The sequence below is a fragment of the Salvelinus sp. IW2-2015 genome, linkage group LG5 (genome assembly GCF_002910315.2).
Source record: "Salvelinus sp. IW2-2015 linkage group LG5, ASM291031v2, whole genome shotgun sequence".
Lineage (NCBI taxonomy): Eukaryota > Metazoa > Chordata > Actinopteri > Salmoniformes > Salmonidae > Salvelinus > Salvelinus sp. IW2-2015.
In genome coordinates, this window is record NC_036844.1 from 24,005,354 (window position 1) to 24,023,357 (window position 18,004).

The 18,004-nt window shown below is 43.7% G+C and overlaps 1 protein-coding gene across 1 annotated transcript in view; it reads right to left on the reverse strand.

The window, feature by feature from the left end:
* The window catches only part of LOC111964536 (protein turtle homolog A), a 29,701-nt gene extending 13,061 nt beyond the window's left edge, over positions 1-16,640 (reverse strand). The window contains exons 1-4 of the mRNA XM_070443481.1: positions 16,206-16,640; positions 12,028-12,122; positions 10,440-10,634; positions 406-552 (exon numbers count right to left, since the gene is read on the reverse strand). Of these exons, the coding sequence (XP_070299582.1) occupies positions 406-552; positions 10,440-10,634; positions 12,028-12,088 (403 nt within the window). The 5' untranslated portion in view covers positions 12,089-12,122; positions 16,206-16,640. The remainder of the gene's footprint in view (positions 1-405; positions 553-10,439; positions 10,635-12,027; positions 12,123-16,205) is intronic.
* Between the last annotated feature and the right edge of the window lie 1,364 nt (positions 16,641-18,004).

The window sequence follows — 18,004 nt, forward strand, 5'->3', positions numbered from 1 at the left end:
TCCCCCTCTCCTCTCCTCTCGCTCTCCTCTCCTGCTCCTCTCCTCTCCTCTCCTCCTTCCTCTCCCTGCTCCCCTCTCCTCTCCGTACCTGCCGCTCCTCCCTCCCCACTTCATCAAGCCCCTACTCTCACCAGCCCCTCCCCACACCAGCCCCTCCCCACCACCAGCCCCTCCTCTCACCAGCCCCTCCCCATTCCAGCCCCTCCCCATCACCAGCCCCTCTCACCAGCCCTCCCCATCACCAGCCCCTCCTCTCACCAGCCCCTCCTCTCACCAGCCCCTCCTCTCACCAGCCCCTCCCCATCACCAGCCCCTCCCATCACCAGCCCCTCTCTCACCAGCAACCTCCCCATCACCAGCCCCTCCTCTCACCAGCACCTCCCCATCACCAGCCCCTCCTCTCACCAGTTACAGACAGTAGGGTCCAGGTTCCATTGTGGGTCTCGTCTGTGGTTTGGTCCAACAGGAAAATGCGACACTCGTACAGGCCCTGGTCCTCCATGAGGAGCCCCTTCACTCTCAGAACAGTGTTCCTGACCAGAGACACACGGCCTGGGGACACATAGGAGGACACAGGGTTAGACAACATGAGACAGGTTACAAAAAGTTTTAGGCGTTTTCAATTCAAAGAACATGTGCTTTACAATTGATAGGAATTTTCTTCAATGGTACTTAAATGTCCAATAGATAAAGCCTTCACGATGTTGTGAGCTTTAAAATTTGATCTCCTGGTTGCCAGGTGACTGCACCCTGGATCAATGGTGTTTGCTGACTCACCCCTCCCTCCCTACACCTTCCCTGTGGCTTTTCTCTCTCTCTCTCTCATCTCTCCAGTTATCTCTTACATTGTCATTTCTTTTGTTATTCTATAAAGCCATTTTCACAATAAATGACTGAAACACTGCAGTTTATCAGCGTGATTAGCCTCTCCTTTACAGACAGTGAAGCATTTAGGAAACAAATAAAACATTTACTACGAATAATAACACTTGGAACTTGAGAAAATGCACATTGTTTGTTTGCCAATTGCCTCGCTCTCATCCATAGACACATACACCTACCACACACACATACAAGACATTACAAGGACATGAGCCTGCCTCACACTGTAGCGCTAATGTGTTTGTGACATTGAGTCATTGAAGTGTGTTAGGCTAATCATTAACCACAGTCCATGTCCCCAGTGACAGGGAGGGACTGTTTCTATGCCCACAGTGGGGATCAGGAAGCTAGTTAAAGCGATGGTGGCTGTGATAACAGGTGAGGAAACACGTATGACATCACATCTTGTTTACTTTTCTAAATGGAATGGGGACAAAATCCACATGGGGGTTGGGGTCAGAGCAAAATACACATTCACATGCTAACATACATAAACACACCAGGGACTGGTTCGCTTCAATACCTTAGCCTCTGACCTTTGCTTTGCTCTATAAACAACCAATAATTCCAGCCAGGGCACAGTATAATAGCAATGGTTAACATAGAAGCTTAGCAGAGGTTTGGATTTAAATATAGTTTCTGTGCAGACCTGACAGGCACCATCAGTGATGTGTGTTTTGTCCTATATTTTTATTTGTAATCCCAGCACCCGTCCCCACAGGAAGCCTTTTTCCTTTTGGTAGTCCATCATTGTAAATAAMAAGTTTTTCTTAACTGACTTGCCTTGRTAAATAAAGGTTAAATAAAACAATATACATCATGGAGAGCGAGGAGAGGGAAGGGGAGGGTGGATCAACAGAGGAGGCCTGATAGCCTATCGCTGTTTAAAAAGGTGCACATAAAAAAAAAACTCTAGAAAGAGTGAGAGAGATAATAGGGAGGGAGAGAGATAATCGGGAAGAGAGAGAGGAGAGAGATAATAGGAAGTGAGAGAGATAATAGCGAGAGAGAGAGGGTGAGGGACATAATAGGGAGCGAGAGAGGGAGATAGATAATGGGAGAGAGAGAGGACATAATAGGAGAGAGAGATAATAGGGAGAGAGATAGGGAGATAGATAACAGGAAGTGAGAGAAGATAATAGGAAGAGAGCAAGGGGAGAGAGATATAGGAAGCGAGAGAGATAATAGGGAGATAGATAACAGGACGTGAAAGAGTAAATAGGAAGAGGCGAGGGGGAGAGAGAATAATAGGGAGAGAGAAGAGGGAGAGGAGAAATAGGAAGTGAGAGAGGAAAATAGGAAGAGAGAGTGAAGGAGATAATAGGGAGAGAGAGAGGGACAAAGATAATAGGGAGAGAGAGAGATAATAGGAAGTGAGAGAGATAATAGGGAGAGAGATGGAGATAATAGGAGATGAGAGATCACAGGGAGATAGAGAATAGAAAGAGATAATAGAGAGAGAGATAATAGGGAAAGAGCGAGAGAGGGGAGATAATAGGGAGATGAAGGGAGAGAGAGATAATAAGGAGAGAAGAGAGGAGAGAGATAATAAGGAGGATATAATATGGAGAGAGGGGGGAGATAAAAGGGAGAGAGATAAGAGAGATATAGAGGGAGAGAGATAGAGGAGAGAGAATAATAGGGATAGAGAGGCGGGAGAGAGATAATAGAGCGAGCGAGAGGGAACAGGGAGAGAGAGAAGAGAAAGAGATAATAGAGAGAGAGATAATAGGGAAAGAGCGAGAGAGGGGGAGATAATAGAGATGAAGGGAGAGAGAGATAATAAGGAGAGAAAGAGAGGGAGAGAGATAATAAGGAAGATATAATATGGAGAGGGGGGGAGATAAAAGGAGAGAGATAAGAGAGATATAGAGGGAGAGAGATAGAGGGAGAGAGATATAGGGATAAGAGCGGGGAGAGATAATAGAGCGAGCGAGAGGGAGAGATAATAGAGCGAGCGAGAGGGAGAGATAATAGGGAGAGAGAGTACATAGATAATAGGAAGTGAGAGAGATAATAGGGAGAGAGAGGAATATAGATAATAGGAAGCGAGAGAGATAATTAGAGAGAGGGAGAGAGATAATAGGAAGTGAGAGAGGATACATAATAGGGAGAGAGATAGATAATAGGGAGAGAGATAGGGGAGATAGATAACAGGAAAAGTGAGAGAGATAATAGGAAGAGAGCAAGGGGGAGAGAGATAATAGGAAGCGAGAGAGATAATAGGGGAGATAGATAACAGGACGTGAAAGAGATAATAGGAAAGAGAGCGAGGGGAGAGAGATAATAGGGAGAGAGAGAGGGAGAGAGTAATAGAAGTGAGAGAGGAAAATAGGAAGAGAGAGTGAAGGAGATAATAGGGAGAGAGAAGAGGGACAAAGAATAATAGGGAGAGAGAGAGATAATAGGAAGTGAGAGAGATAATAGGAGAGAGATGGAGATAATAGGAGATGAGAGAGATAACAGGGAGATAGAGAATAGAAAGAGATAATAGAGAGAGAATAATAGGGAAAGAGCGAGAGAGGGGAGATAATAGGGAGATGAAGGGAGAGAGAGATAATAAGGAGAGAAAGAGAGGGAGAGAGATAATAAGGAAGGGATATAATATGGAGAGAGGGGGAGATAAAAGGAGAGAGATAGAGAGATATAGAGGGAGAGAGATAGAGGAGAGGAGATAATAGGATAGAGAGCGGGAGAGAGATAATAGAGCGAGCGAGAGAGGAACAGGGAGAGAGAGAAGAGAAAGAGATAATAGGAGAGAGAGATAATAGGGAAAGAGCGAGAGAGGGGGAGATAATAGGGAGATGAAGGGAGAGAGAGATAATAAGGAGAGAAAGAAGAGGGAGAGAGAGTAATAAGGAAGGATATAATATGGAGAGGGGGGAGAAAAAGGGAGAAGATAAGAGAGATATTAGAGGAGAGAGATAGAGGGAGAGAGATAATAGGATAGAGGCGGGAGAGAGATAATAGATCGAGGAGGAGGACGAGAAAAGAGCGAGCGAGAGGAGAGATAATAGGGAGAGAGAGGTACATAGATAATAGGAAGTGAGAGAGATAATAGGGAGAGAGAGGAATATAGATAATAGGAAGGCGAGAGAATAATTAGGAGAGAGGGAGAGAGATAATAGGAAGTGGAAGAGAGATACATATAGGGAGGAGAGAGATAATAGGAGAGAGATAGGAAGATAGATAAAGGAAGTGAGAAGAGATAATAGGAAGAGAGGAAGGGGAGAGAGAGATAATAGGAGAGAGAGAGAAGATAACTAGGGAGATAGATAACAGGACGTGAAAGAGATAATATGGAAGAGAGCGAGGGGAGGAGAGATAATAGGGAGAGAGAGAGGAGAGAATAATAGGAAGTGAGAGAGAAAATAGGAAGAGAGAGTGAAGGAGAAATAGGGAAGAGAGAGAGGAAAAGATTATAGGGAGAGAGAGAGATAATAGGAAGTGGAGAGAGATAATAGGAAGAGAGATGGAGATAATAGGGAGAGAAGAGATAAACAGGAGATAGAGAAAATAGAAAGAGATAATAAGAGAGAGATAATAGGGAAAAGAGCGAGAGAGGGGAGATAATAGGAGATGAAGGGGAGAGAGAATAATAAGGAGAGAAAGAGAGGAGAGAGATAATAAGGAAGGATATAATAGGAGAGAGGGGGGAGATAAAAGGGAGAGAGATAAGAGAAGATTATAAGAGGGAGAGAGAAGAGGGAGAGAGATAATAGGGAAGAGAGCGGAGAGAGAGATAATAGAGCGAGGAGAGGGAACAGGGAGAGAGAGAAGAGAGAAAGAGATAATAGAGAGAGGAGATAATAGGGAAAGAGCGAAGAGAGGGGGAGATAATAGGAGATGAAGGAGAGAGAGATAAATAGGAGAGAAAGGAGAGGGAGAGAGATAATAAGGAAGGATAAAATATGGGAGAGGGCGGGAGATTAAAAGGGAGAGAGATAAGAGAGATGATAGAGGTGAGAGAGATAGAGGTGAGAGGAGAAAGAGGATAGAGAGCGGGAGAGAGATAATAGAGCGAGCGGAGAGGTAGAGATAATAGGGAGAGGAGAGGTACATAGATAATAGGAAGTGAGAGAAGATAATAGGGGAGAGAGATAATAGGAAGTGAGAGAGATACTCGGGAGAGAGATATTAGGGAGAGAGGGAGAGAGATAATAGGGAGAGAGAAGGGGAGTGAGAGAGGGTGATAGACAATAGGGAGAGAGAGGGAGAGAGATAATAGGGAGAGAGAGAGGGAGAGAGATACTAGGGAGAAATATAATAGGGAGAGAGAGAAAGGGAGAGATAATAGAGAGAGAGCGAGAGAGAGGGAGAGCGATAACAGGGAGAGAAAATAGAGGGAGAGAGATACTAGGGAGAGAGATGTGGAAAAAATAGTGAGAGAGAGGGAGAGATAATAGAGAGAGAGAGATAATCGGGAGAGAACGGGGAAGAGAGATAATAGAGAAAGAGAGGGAGAGCGATAACAAAGAGAGAGAGGGATAATAGGGAGATAGAGAGGGAGAGAGATAATAGGGAGCGAGATAAAGATGGAGATAATAAAGAAGGAGAGAGAGATGGAGAGAGATAATAGATAAAAGAGGGATATAGATAATAGGGAGAGAGAGAGAGATAATAGGGAGAGAGAGCGAGAAAGGGAGATAATAGGGAGATAGATAATATGGTGCGAGAGATAATAGGGAGAGAGGGAGATAGATAATAGGAAGTGAGAGAGATAATAGGGAGATAGAGAGGGAGAGAGATAATAGAGAGAGAGAGAGATAAAAAGGAGAGAGAGGGAGAGAGATAATAGGGAGAGAGAGAAGGAGAGAGAAAATAGAGAGAGAGAGGGAGTGAGTGAGGTAATAGGTTGTGAGAGAGATAATAGGGAGATAGAGAGGGAGAGATATAATAGGGAGAGAGAAGGATGGAGATAATATGGAGAGAGAGAAGGGGAGAGATAATAGGGAGAGAGAGAGGGAGATAGATCATAGGAAGCGAGAGAGATCATATGGAGAGAGAGGAGAGAGATAATAGAGAGAGATAATAAGGAGAGAGGGAGAGAGATAATAGGGAGAGAGTGAGAGAGAGAGATAATATGGAGTGAGAGAGGGGCGAGAGAGGGGGAGATAATAGGGATAGAAAGATAATAGGGAGAGATAATAGGGAGAGAGAGATTGTGAAAGAGATAATAGGGAGAGAGGTGAGAGATAATAGGAAGAGAGAGGGAGAGAGAGATAATAGGGAGGGAGAGAGAGAGGGAGATAGATAATAGGGGGAGAGAGAGAGGGAGAGATAATAGGGAGAGAGAGAGCGATAATAAGTAAAGGCATAATAGGGAAAGAGAGAGAAGGATATAGGGATAAAGATGGAGAGATAATAGGGAGCAAGAGAGAGGGAGAGGGAGAGAGATCATAGGGCGAGAGAGCGATAGGAAGAGAGATAATAGGGAAAGATGTAATAGGGAGAGAAAGAGCGATAAGAGGGAGAGAGATAATAGGGAGAGAGAGTGGGAGAAAGATAACAGGGAGAGAGAGAGGTACTGAGATAATAGGGAGAGAGAGGGAGAGATAATAGGGAGTGAGAAAGAGGGAGAGATACTAGAGGATGAGAGAGGGAGGGATATACATTACTCCAAAAAGTACGATCTTTGTCCCCATGTGCAGTTGCAAACCGTAGTCTGGCTTTGTTATGGCGGTTATGGAGCAGTGGCTTCTTGCTTGCTGAGCAGCCTTTCAGGTTATGTCGACATAGGACTCGTTTTACTGTGGATATAGATACTTTTGTACCTGTTGCCTCCAGCATCTTCACAAGGTCCTTTGCTGTTGTTCTGGGATTGATTTGCACTTTTCGCACCAACGTACGTTCATCTCTAGGATACAGAACACGTCTCCTTCCTGAGCGGTATGYCGGCTGCGTGYTCCCATGGTGTTTATACTTGTGTACTATTGTTTGTACAGATGAACGTGGTACCTTCAGGTGTTTGGAAATTGCTCCCAAGGATGAACCAGACTTGTGGAGAACTACAATTTTTTAAATGATTTTATTCTGATTTCTTTTGATTTTCCATGATGTCAAGCATAGAGGCATGGAGGTTGAAGGTAGGCCTTGAAATACATCCACAGGTACACCTCCAATTGACTCAAATGATGTCAATTAGCCTATCAGAAGCTTCTAAAGCCAAGACATAATTTTATGGAATTTTCAAAGTTAAAAGGCACAGTCAACTTAGTGTATGTAATCTTCTGACCCACTGAAATTGTGATGCAGTGAATTATAAGTGAAATAATCTGTCTGTAAACAATTGTTGGAAAAATTACTTGTGTCATGCACAAAGCAGATGTCCTAACCGACTTGCCAAAACTATAGTTTGTTAACAAGAAATTTGTAGAGTGGTTGAAAAACGAGTTTRAATGACTCCAACCTAAGTTCCTTTAGACGTGTCGTCATCCCAGGCGCTGGTGTTCAAGTTTCTGTCAGAGAATAGAGCAGGTAGAGTTTCACCTCTTGAAATCCTTCACTCCCCAATGTCTCCATCTTGTTCCTCTGTTAAGAGACGCTGTGATCATTTGAAATGTGAATCATCACAGTTTGGCTAAAGGCTCCCTCACGATCAACAGCAGAGATTAAACAGCTGCTGTAGTGCCAAAAGCCTGCCTCAATGAAAAATGTGTCATTCATTGAAATACAGCAGTAGGCTAATAATGGTCACACACACACACACGCACACACACGCACGCAATCACACGCACGCACACGCACACACACGCGATTCTATATGTATTGCGATTCAGTACTGCGATTTTATTGCGATTTGATATTCAAACATATTGCTCAACCTATGTCTGCTGCCGAGAAACAAGCGAGAGCCATGAGAAAATGAGTTTTGATCAGTCATGGAAATAAAAGTGCTGAAAACAGGTTGGCTCACTATTCAAAAAGATGATGGAAAACAAGKTATAAGATGAAAAATACAGGAGTTTTAGGGCAGGTACAGCCGACTAGCTCTAGCTAACACCACCTACAAATCAATACTTGGGAGTCAAATATCAATATAAAGGTATCGTCTAAAAAATAATATTGCAATATGTAACTGTATCGATTCCCCCCCATCACTACTTAATACCAGCATAGTAATGTTGAATTCATGAAGCATGTAGCATGTTTAACATATGATTAAATATAGGTTGAGCTAACAGGTGAGTAACATACAGTAGTTTACGGAGCTAAAGTGTTTGATATGACAGGTGGACATTGAGTCTAACTGACACAACCCTGAGAGTCAAGCTGAGGGGCTGTCTAGAAAAATACACCTGAGAAGAGACATGCCTGAGGAAGGGAACTCAACACCTCATCTACCCCCCACCAAACCTCCCCTTCCCAAGCTACACCTGTCCTTCCCATCAGTCACCAGTTAGCTGTGGACTCAGACCAGATAATGCCTCTTTTTCAACCTTTTGTTGCTCTGAAGATGAGCTTTTAAAACGATCTGTTTGTTACTGGAGAAGGTTGTTATTACTGGTGCTTTTAGACTCTTATTTGTTTCCATGGCTGCAGAGGGTTTTTTCACCTGACAGAATCAGGTGATGCTGTTTAGAAAATAGGTAGAATACTATTGCCCTTTCTCCACTATTGTCAAACGTATTGTCACGATCGTGTGGAGAGACGGACCAAGGCGCAGCGGAATATGAATACATCTTCTTTTATTTGAACGACGAAGATGAACACGAAACGAAACACTTACACAAACTATACAAAAACAACAAACGATCGTGAAGCTAAATAACGTAAGTGCACAGACAAGCAACAAACATTCTACATAGACAATTACCTACAAAACACATGATGCCCATGGTTGCCTAAAATATGGCTCCCAATCAGAGACAAAATGAAAAACATCTGTCTCTGATTGAGAACCAATCAGGCAACCATAGACATACCTAGACACATCACACACCATAGACTATACTAAACACCTACACTGAACACAACCCCATCTACTCTATGAAACCCCCTAAACCATACAACCACACTAGACAATACAAAAACACATACTAAKCCATGTCACACCCTGACCTAACTAAAATACTAATGAAAAACAAAGATAACTAAGGCCAGGGTGTGACACGTATGTTGTTGTCCCTGTCCTTGTCCGCATATAGTCTGTGTCCTTGAGAAGCTACAATTTAGTGCAAAACTGCAATCAGCCATAAATGGCATCACTGAACAAATGGAGGTTCTTCTTCAAGGATAGAGAAAAAAGGCTAGTGTCTTTTATTGACATGAAGTGAATCCTCACTCCCTCTGCCATGGTCAGATGTACACTCTAAGAAAAAAAGGTGCCATCTAGAACCTAAAAGGCTTCTTCGGCTGTCCCCATAGACGATCCCTTTTTGGTTCAAGGTGGAACTCCTTCAGTTCCAGGTAGAATCCTTTTGGGATCCATGTAGAACCCTTTCCACGAGGGTTCTACATGGAACCCAAAATAGTTCTACATAGAACCCAAAAGGGTTATCCTACAGGAACAGCCGAAGGACCCCTTTGGAATCCTTTTTTCTAAGTGTAGGATCTTAATTTGAGCCAGTTCGCTGCAGCAACAGGAAATGTGAAATGTTATGTGGATTATAATTAAAGTACATTTTTGTAGGGGTTGCTACATTTTTTGTAAGGGAAAATCAAGTCTGAAATTTCTAAGTGGAAATTCCAAACTTCAGAAGCCTTTAAAAACCTCAAACAAGTTTAAKATTTCCTGCATTGCAGGAAAGTTCTCCTGCAACAGGGTGATCAATTTAAGATCATATATCTGTACGTACCTACTCATTATGGCTTGTCATCACAGGCTGCTGACTGACTTTATTACCATGTACATTTCTGTATCGTTATCGTATTTTCGTGTTTGGTATCAGTGTGTCATCTGGATACCTAACACTCTGATAGGAATTGACTGAGCAGGTGTATAGTGGGCTTTCTGAGCCCTAGCCAATACACAAACATGAACGCATCTGCGCCCGTGCACAAATTCCAATGATCAGAGAGGTCGACAGGTCAAATCTCACTCCCACCAGCCCTTTGGAACACAGGACGATCCTAACTAAAGGAAGATGAAAAACACCCAGACTTGCTCTCCCTCTGTCCACGTCAAGCCTTTTGTCTGAGACTTTCAAGGACAGAAGCGGTCACAAAAGTAATTTTTTCTCTATTGAAGATCCCTTTTCCCCACAGACCCTATGGCAGAATGGGGACAATAGACATGATGCAATCTGAGAGACACAACTAACACAAAACCCTCAGCTCCAACAAAGCATCCTGATGATAGATGGAAAGACCAATGGAGTGGGGTGCAGTTAGGAGGACTGAAGCTGTTTTGAACTAACGTTACTGTTAAGGTAGGATATAGGTAGAATGAAGTCTGGATATACTTTGAATGTAGGAAAGGGGGCATGAGAGTGTAAATGGACAAGGCCTCTAGAAGTGGCTGTGCTGAGACAGTCCTGATATTGGGCTGAAATTAAAGACTCTTAAGGTAAGATTAGATCCCAGTTGAGCTGCTGATAGGATGAAGACGGACTTACCCTCGTAGTTGGGATGCACCCGAGGAGCATACACTCCAAACTTGATCAGGACTGGGATCRGGACGCCCTGGCGCACCCATTCCACAACGTGCAGGGACACAGACGCACCCGTGTCAGTGGGTGGCAGTCTACACTCCATCTCCACCACACCCCCTTCCTTGGCATGCACCTCCGGCTTCTGACCATGGCTGACACCTAGGAAGGCCAACACAATGTGTTGTTATAACCTGAGTGTTATAACCTTAGCTATGATGTGGGCGTGCCCCAAGGGTCAATACTGGGGCCCCTCCTGTTCAGCCTGTACATTAATGTCTGTACTGGGTCTGAAGTTCAAATGTATGCAGATGATACAGTGATATATGTGCATGCAAAGAGCAAACAAAAAGCTGCACAAGAACTCACTACTGTAATGGTCCAGGTTACAAAGTGGCTCAGTGACTCGTGTTTGCATCTCAATGTGAAAAAAAACTGTTTGCATGTTCATCACAAAGAGTGCAACAGATYRTACTGAGCCAGATGTCTATGTGTCAGGGGAGAAGCTCCAGGTGGTATCTGATTTTAAGTACCTTGGCATCATACTTGAWTCCAACCTCTCTTTTAAAAAGCATGTGAAAAAGGTCATTCAGATAACCAAATTCAACCTAGCTAATTTCCGATTTATACGAAATTGTTTGACTACAGAGGTAGCAGAACTGTACTTCAAATCTATGATACTCCCCCACTTAACATACTGCTTGACTAGTTGGGCCCAAGCTTGCTGTACAACATTAAAACCTATTCAGTCRGTCTACAAACAGGCTCTCAAAGTGCTTGARAGGAAGCCCAATAGCCATCATCACTGCTACATCCTCAGAAAGCATGAGCTCCTGAGTTGGGAAAATCTTGTGCAATACACCGACGCATGTCTTGTATTCAAGATCCTAAATGGCCTGGCTCCCCCTCCACTCAGTATTTTTGTTAAACAGAAAACCCAAACATATGGCAGCAGATCCACAAGGTCTGCCATGAGAGGTGACTGTACAGTTCCCTTAAGGAAAAGCACCTTTAGAAAATCCGCTTTCTCTGTGAGAGCTTCCCATGTCTGGAATACACTGCCATCAGACACACATAACTGCACCACATATCACACTTTCACAAAATGCATGAAGACATGGCTAAAGGTCAATCAGATTTGTGAACATAATCCCTAGCTGTGTATTGCCGCTTTTCATGTTGTCTGTTGTCTGTAGCTTGTGAGGTGTGGAAACACTTTGTTGCTTTTATGAATTTTGTCTTGCTGCTTTTTGTTCTATGTTGCTCTGTCTGTATGCTACATCTTGCTTGTCCTATGTTGCTCTGTCTGTATGCTATGTCTTGCTTGTCCTATGTTGCTCTGCGTGTGCTCACTGCTCAATGATTGTCTATATTGTAATTGTTTTTAATAACCTGCCCAGGGACTGTGGTTGAAAATTAGCCGGCTGGCTAAAACCAGCACTTTTACTGAAACGTTGATTAATGTGCACTGTCCCTGTAAAAATAAAACAAACTCAATAAACTCAACTCAATGACAGATAGTTCATTACAGAGGGAATGCATAAGTAGTACTCACACAGCAGGCAGAGTGCAGTCACCATGGTGACATCCACGAAATAGCACCTCTTTGGTCCCATAGCTGCCAGTCACACAGCCTCCAGCATCATTTACCTGTTGGCAAAAAGACACACTTGTCACGTATTGAATCTTCCAACCTGTCACCTGTCGCCATACCAGCAGGCACGCGAGAGAGAGAGAGAGCTGACAGTTGTGTCTAGCTTATAGACACATGGGAGATGTGTTTACATTTACAAAGTAGCTCTCTGAAGATTGGAATTCACCCCATATAATCAATGGATCAAATGGATATCCAACAAGCAACCCTGTCAAAAGCCTCCCAGCCCGAAATGGTTCTCATAACATGGATGCCCATTAAATAATTGGAGAGTCAGTTGTGCAGAGCACCTGACCGGCTGGAGTAAGAATCAGTGTTGTTTACTCAGAGAGCCCAGTGAACTCGTTAGCTGGGTCTGGCAGGGACTGCAGTCACCAGTCAAGGAGATAAGCTGGGTGGCAGGAGACACATACAGCAGCCAGAAGCATTGTACTGCATGTGGTGCATCAGTCATTGGTGTCATAAAGCTTGCAATACTCCTAGAAGGTTAAAGAAGATATTGAGCATGTTTTCATGATCCACTATGTCAAAACCATGATGAAGGTTTCCAGTTAGAGGGGGAAAAAATCAATGTCTCAGAAAGTCAGAGCTTACCCCTACTATTATAATCTATACATTAGACCTGAATGCCATCCATGGAGCTAGAGATACTTTGATTGATTTTCTGGAGTCCCCCACACATACGATGTTCTCCAGAGCCGCATGAGACTGGGCAAGCTCATGTGAGGGAGTGATTTAACAGAGGGTGGGCTAATAGTCCACTCAGCTCTCCATCCACACACCCAGAGTTCCCAACACGCTTTACCACACACCCCTAACGGCAGATTATTACGCTAAGTTAATTACAGCCACTGCTAGACCGCAAGAGCTATTTTTAGACGGCGGGAGCAGCACCGCTCACCAAATCCCATGGGCACATGTCACACATACAAACAAGTCCACCAAGGATCCCACCAAATCCCACGTGTACAGCAACATATCCACATACAAACAAATCCACCAAGAGCTGCAATCAAGCTGAACAGGATTTCATACCAATTAAAATGCATTTCAAATTGAAATAAAAAATATTGAATGCATATGGAAATACATTTTTAAAAAGTATTATTAACTGATAAGAATTGGTAAGTATAGCAAGTCATATTCTATAGGTCTTCATGGTCGTTACAAGAGAGAGTGAGAGAGCAAAAGGTCAAGAGTGACCGCTCCCTGAATGGCCTACTGAATACGAGCAGCAGCAAGACTCACTCGGGTAACACAATTGGCAAATAGCTGACGTAGGCTACGTAGGCTACGTGTCTGGTGATGCTCATCATAAAACTCTATGGCAGTCTTCTGCACAAAGTCAAGACGATGAACAGAATGCGATAGACTGTCTTGTAAGTTGAGCAACATAAGRAGTAAGTCTCTAGTACTACGGTAATAATCGTTTTGAGTGTGTTCGTCTGTTGTTACTCTATTTCAATTGCATTACTAATCGATTGCCTTGACCATGAGTCAGACAGCAGCAAGCACAGATACATGTAAAACAGTGTTGTTTGCTGCTTCTTATCTTTCCTCCCAAACAGAAAGTGGGTGAGGTACGACTGAGGATGAAAGGCTTGGCTAGTCAGTCAGAAGGGTTTGGTGTGTTAGAGGAAGGCCCAAAAAATTGTCATAGACTCCAGCCAGCCTAGTCATGGACTGTTCTCTCTGCTACGGCACGGCAAGCGTACGGAGGTGCTAAGTCTAGGTCCAAGAGGCTTCTAAACAGCTTTCACCCAAGCCATAAGACTCTGAACATCTAGTCAAATGGCTACCCAGACTATTTGCAGTGCCCCCCACCCCCTCTTTACACCACTGCTACTCTCTGTTTCATCTATGCATAGTCACTTTAATAACTCTACCTACATGTACATACTACCTCAAATAACCAGTGGAGCATTGACTCTGTTTTTTTTTGAAACTGCAATTCTTTGGTTAGGGGCTCGTAAGTATTCGGTGCGTGTGACTAATAACAATTGGATTTGATTTTGTACACCACAGGGCTGACTGTTTCTGTGGAGGAGAGAAGAGAGAGAGAGGAGAGAGAGAGAGAGAGAGAGAGAGAGAGAGAGAGAGAGAGAGAGAGAGAGAGAGAGAGAGAGAGAGAGAGAGCAGAGAGAGAGGAGAGAGAGAGAGAGAGAGAGAAGAGAGAGAGGAGAGAGAGAGAGAGAGAGAGAGAGAGAGAGAGAGAGAGAGAGAGAGAGAGAGAGAGAGAAGAGGAGAGGAGGAGAAAGCAGAGTAGGCCTGCAGAGGGACAGTAACACAAACATGCTCATTATCGGTAAAGCTCTTCAACCGTGGTAACCTAGGCCTAGTCTCCCTCACTACACTTCCTGCCACCAGCTAAGCAGCGTTGCCTTACAAACACACTGACGACGTTAACAACACAAAGCTCCTGCAATATGTGTACAGCAAAAATAACAGACCATAACCAACGGGAAATGCCTGTCTTTGATTTCTCACCAGACAGGAGAGCAGGGACGACAGGGACAGGGTTACTGGTGAAATACTACTACATTTAATCAGGTAAATGGGCAGCGATTGATTTGTAGCCGCCAGAGAATYCTAACCCATTTACCTAGCTGTATAACCCATCCATAACCCCACCTGGATACTGACTYGGGAGGGAGCTCTGGACACTCTTACAACAGACGCTCTCTAACCAGATGTGCACTTAAGTGGGAAATATTCCAACTCATCCATTGCCACTATGGGTGCGAGAGAGATGTTGTCACTCTCATTCTATTCCTGTGACACGGAAGAGAAGGGTTATGCCGATCACATGTGTGTTTTTGGGGTAAGGCATTGGCTACAATATTCAGCGAGGTAACAAAGACTCCATGCCTCTGAGTGATGCCAGAAATCACCATAATGAAACATCAAATATTTGTAGATGTTCTGTGAAGGTGTGTGTGTTTGTGTGCGCGTGCGTATGAGTCTACGGTCATGCATACATGTGCCGAGACGTAGACGTAATGGATTCTAAAGGGGTCTTTGTGTGGTGGTCAGTGGTGGATGGATAAGCAGCTGTATTCCACACTCCTCTTCATCCAGGTTGATCGTGCCAGCCGTGGTTTGGGGACAGAGCAGAGGGGATGAGGACTAGTTATTCCTCGTGAAGAACAGAACAAAGCACTCACATCCCCCTGCTGGGGTCTATCCATAACTAATGAGGCCTCTCATTCTCAACAGCACATGTGAAGAGGATAATACCAAATGTGGTGAGGTGATATAAGCCCCAAGGTACATGGGTATCTTCTGAGTAATAATATAATAATAAGGGGGTAGTTTTCCATGAACATTGAAATCATCTGAGAAACAATGACATTCTCACACATCAGTTTGGAGGAGAGTTAGATAGATCTCTTGCCACTGGACTGGAATTCCATCATGGCCAATGCAGATCACATTTATAGCCTATTTTGACCCCTTTTAACTCAGTACTGATCACAGTCTCAATATACAAGGCATCAAAAGGTATGATTGGTATGGTTTGTTAAATCTACAGTGAACTGCCATCACCCCCACAACCCTTATTCACAGCAATGTTAGCACCGATTTTACAATAGGCTATATTATACAATAACTTTTGGAGGGGAAATGTTGCACTTAGATTCCTAATATAGGTCCATATTATATCCTAAGGTGAGAGTAAAGTCCTCACCACGCATGACTCCAGTGATGCAGGACTTTAAATTTGAGCATAAATAATTAATATGAGGCTTGCATGGTTGTCAACTGCAAACACTGGACCGGAATCTGATCAACCCACAGGTCTCTTACACAAATATAGCAGGACCCTGTTTGTCATGTCTGACACATCTGAGCATGTGCAAGTGGCAATTTCAAATGTCTGTCTAAAAAAAAGTTCCTCAAAAGGAAGAGGCTTTCAAAATGATTTGAGACTGGCAAAGACACACATTTCAGTCCTTCAACAGGTTAAAGTCTAGACGTTTRGATTACTAAATAGCAATGCCCATACAAAACAAATAAACGTTCTCTTAAAGTTGTCAAGGGAAAAACAAGTTTGGTTTAATACAATTAACACAATTTACCTGCGTTATACACTTTTACAAGTAAAGGCAGGTTGTGTTTCCATTTAGTGCGTCAGTCTGAAGTCTTCTTTCAGTAATTCCTTTAGTCTTCAACGTGTACAAGTGGCAAGTGTTTAATTGTTTTATTCTCAGGTGCGAAATATGTTGTTTCAAGTTTCAACTGATTTGCTGATCCTTGCTGAAACATCGAATGGTATCCGCAAATAAATTATGGTGGATTCTGCGCTGAATTCTTTAACAAATAATTGATAGACCCGTTGTATCTCCGAAAATTTTCCTCGCCCGCTGTAACATTCAACAGGTAGGCATATGCGAAGATTCAAGATACTTCCACGGTTAGAAAGTCCCCTAAAATGCAGAGAATAACCTTCCAGACACATTTGATTTTGATGCTCCGTGGCAAAGGTTTCTACACTCTCACCTCTTCCGTTTTCATTGAGCAGTTTAACCAATCACCTCCTCTCTCTCTCTCTCTCTCTCTTTCTCTCTCTTCTCTCTCTCTCTCTCTCTCTCTCTCTCTCTCTCTCTCTCTCTCTCTCTCTCTCTCTCTCTCTCTCTCTCTCTCTCTCTCTCTCTCTCTCGCTCTCTCTCTCTCTCTCTCTCTCTCTCTCTCTCTCTCTCTCTCTCTCTCTCCTCTCTCTCTCTCTCTCTCTCTCTCTCTCTCTCTCTCTCTCTCTCTCTCTCTCTCTCTCTCTCTCTCTCTCTCTCTCAATTCCCAATGGTGTAAGGGCTTTACTGACATGGGAAACATATGTTTACATTGCCAAAGCAAACTGAAATAGATAATTAACAAAAGCTAAATAAACAATAAAAAATGAACAGTAAACATTACACTCACAAAAATTCTAAAATAATAAATCAATCAATGAATTRATAAAGCCCTTCTTTCATCAGCTGATGTCACAAAGTGCTGTACAGAAACCCAGCTTAAAACCCCAAACAACAAGCAATGCAGGTGTAGAAGCACAGTGGCTAGGAAAAACTCCCTAGAARGGCCGGAATCTAGGAAGAAACCTAGAGAGGCACCAGGCTACTAGGGTTGGCCAGTCCTCTTCTGGCTGTGCCGGGTGGAGATTATAACAGAACATAGCCAAGATGTTCAAATGTTCATAGATGACCAGCAGGGTCAAATAATAATAATCACAGTGATTGTAGAGGGTGCAACAGGTCAGTACCTCAGGAGCAAATGTCAGTTGGCTTTTCATAGCCGATCATTCAGAGTATCTCTACCGCTCCTGCTGTCTCTAGAAAGTTGAAAACAGCAGGTCTGGGACAAGGTAGCATGTCCGGTGAACAGGTCACAGTTCCATAGCCGCAGGCAGAACAGTTGAAACTGGAGCAGCAGCACAACCAGGTGGACTGGGGCTCAGGTCCTCCGAGAGAAAGAAAACAGAAAAAGAGAGAGAGAGAGAGAGAGAGAGAGAGAAGGAAAAAAAGAGAGAGAATTAGAGAGAGCATACTTAAATTCACACAGGACACTGGATAACACAGGAGAAATACTCCAGATATAACAGACTGACCCTAGCCCCCCGACACAAACTATTGCAGCATAAATACTGGAGGCTGAGACAGGAGGGTTCGGGAGACACTGTGGCCGCGTCCGACGATACCCCCGGACAGGGCCAAACCCCACCCACTTTGCCAAGGCACAGCCCCCACACCACACCACAAGAGGAATATCTTCAACCACCAATTTACTATCCTGAGACATGGCCGAGTATAGCCCACGAAGATCACGAAGATCTCCCCCACGGCACGAACCCAAGGAGGGGGGGCGCCAACCCGAACAGAAATATCAC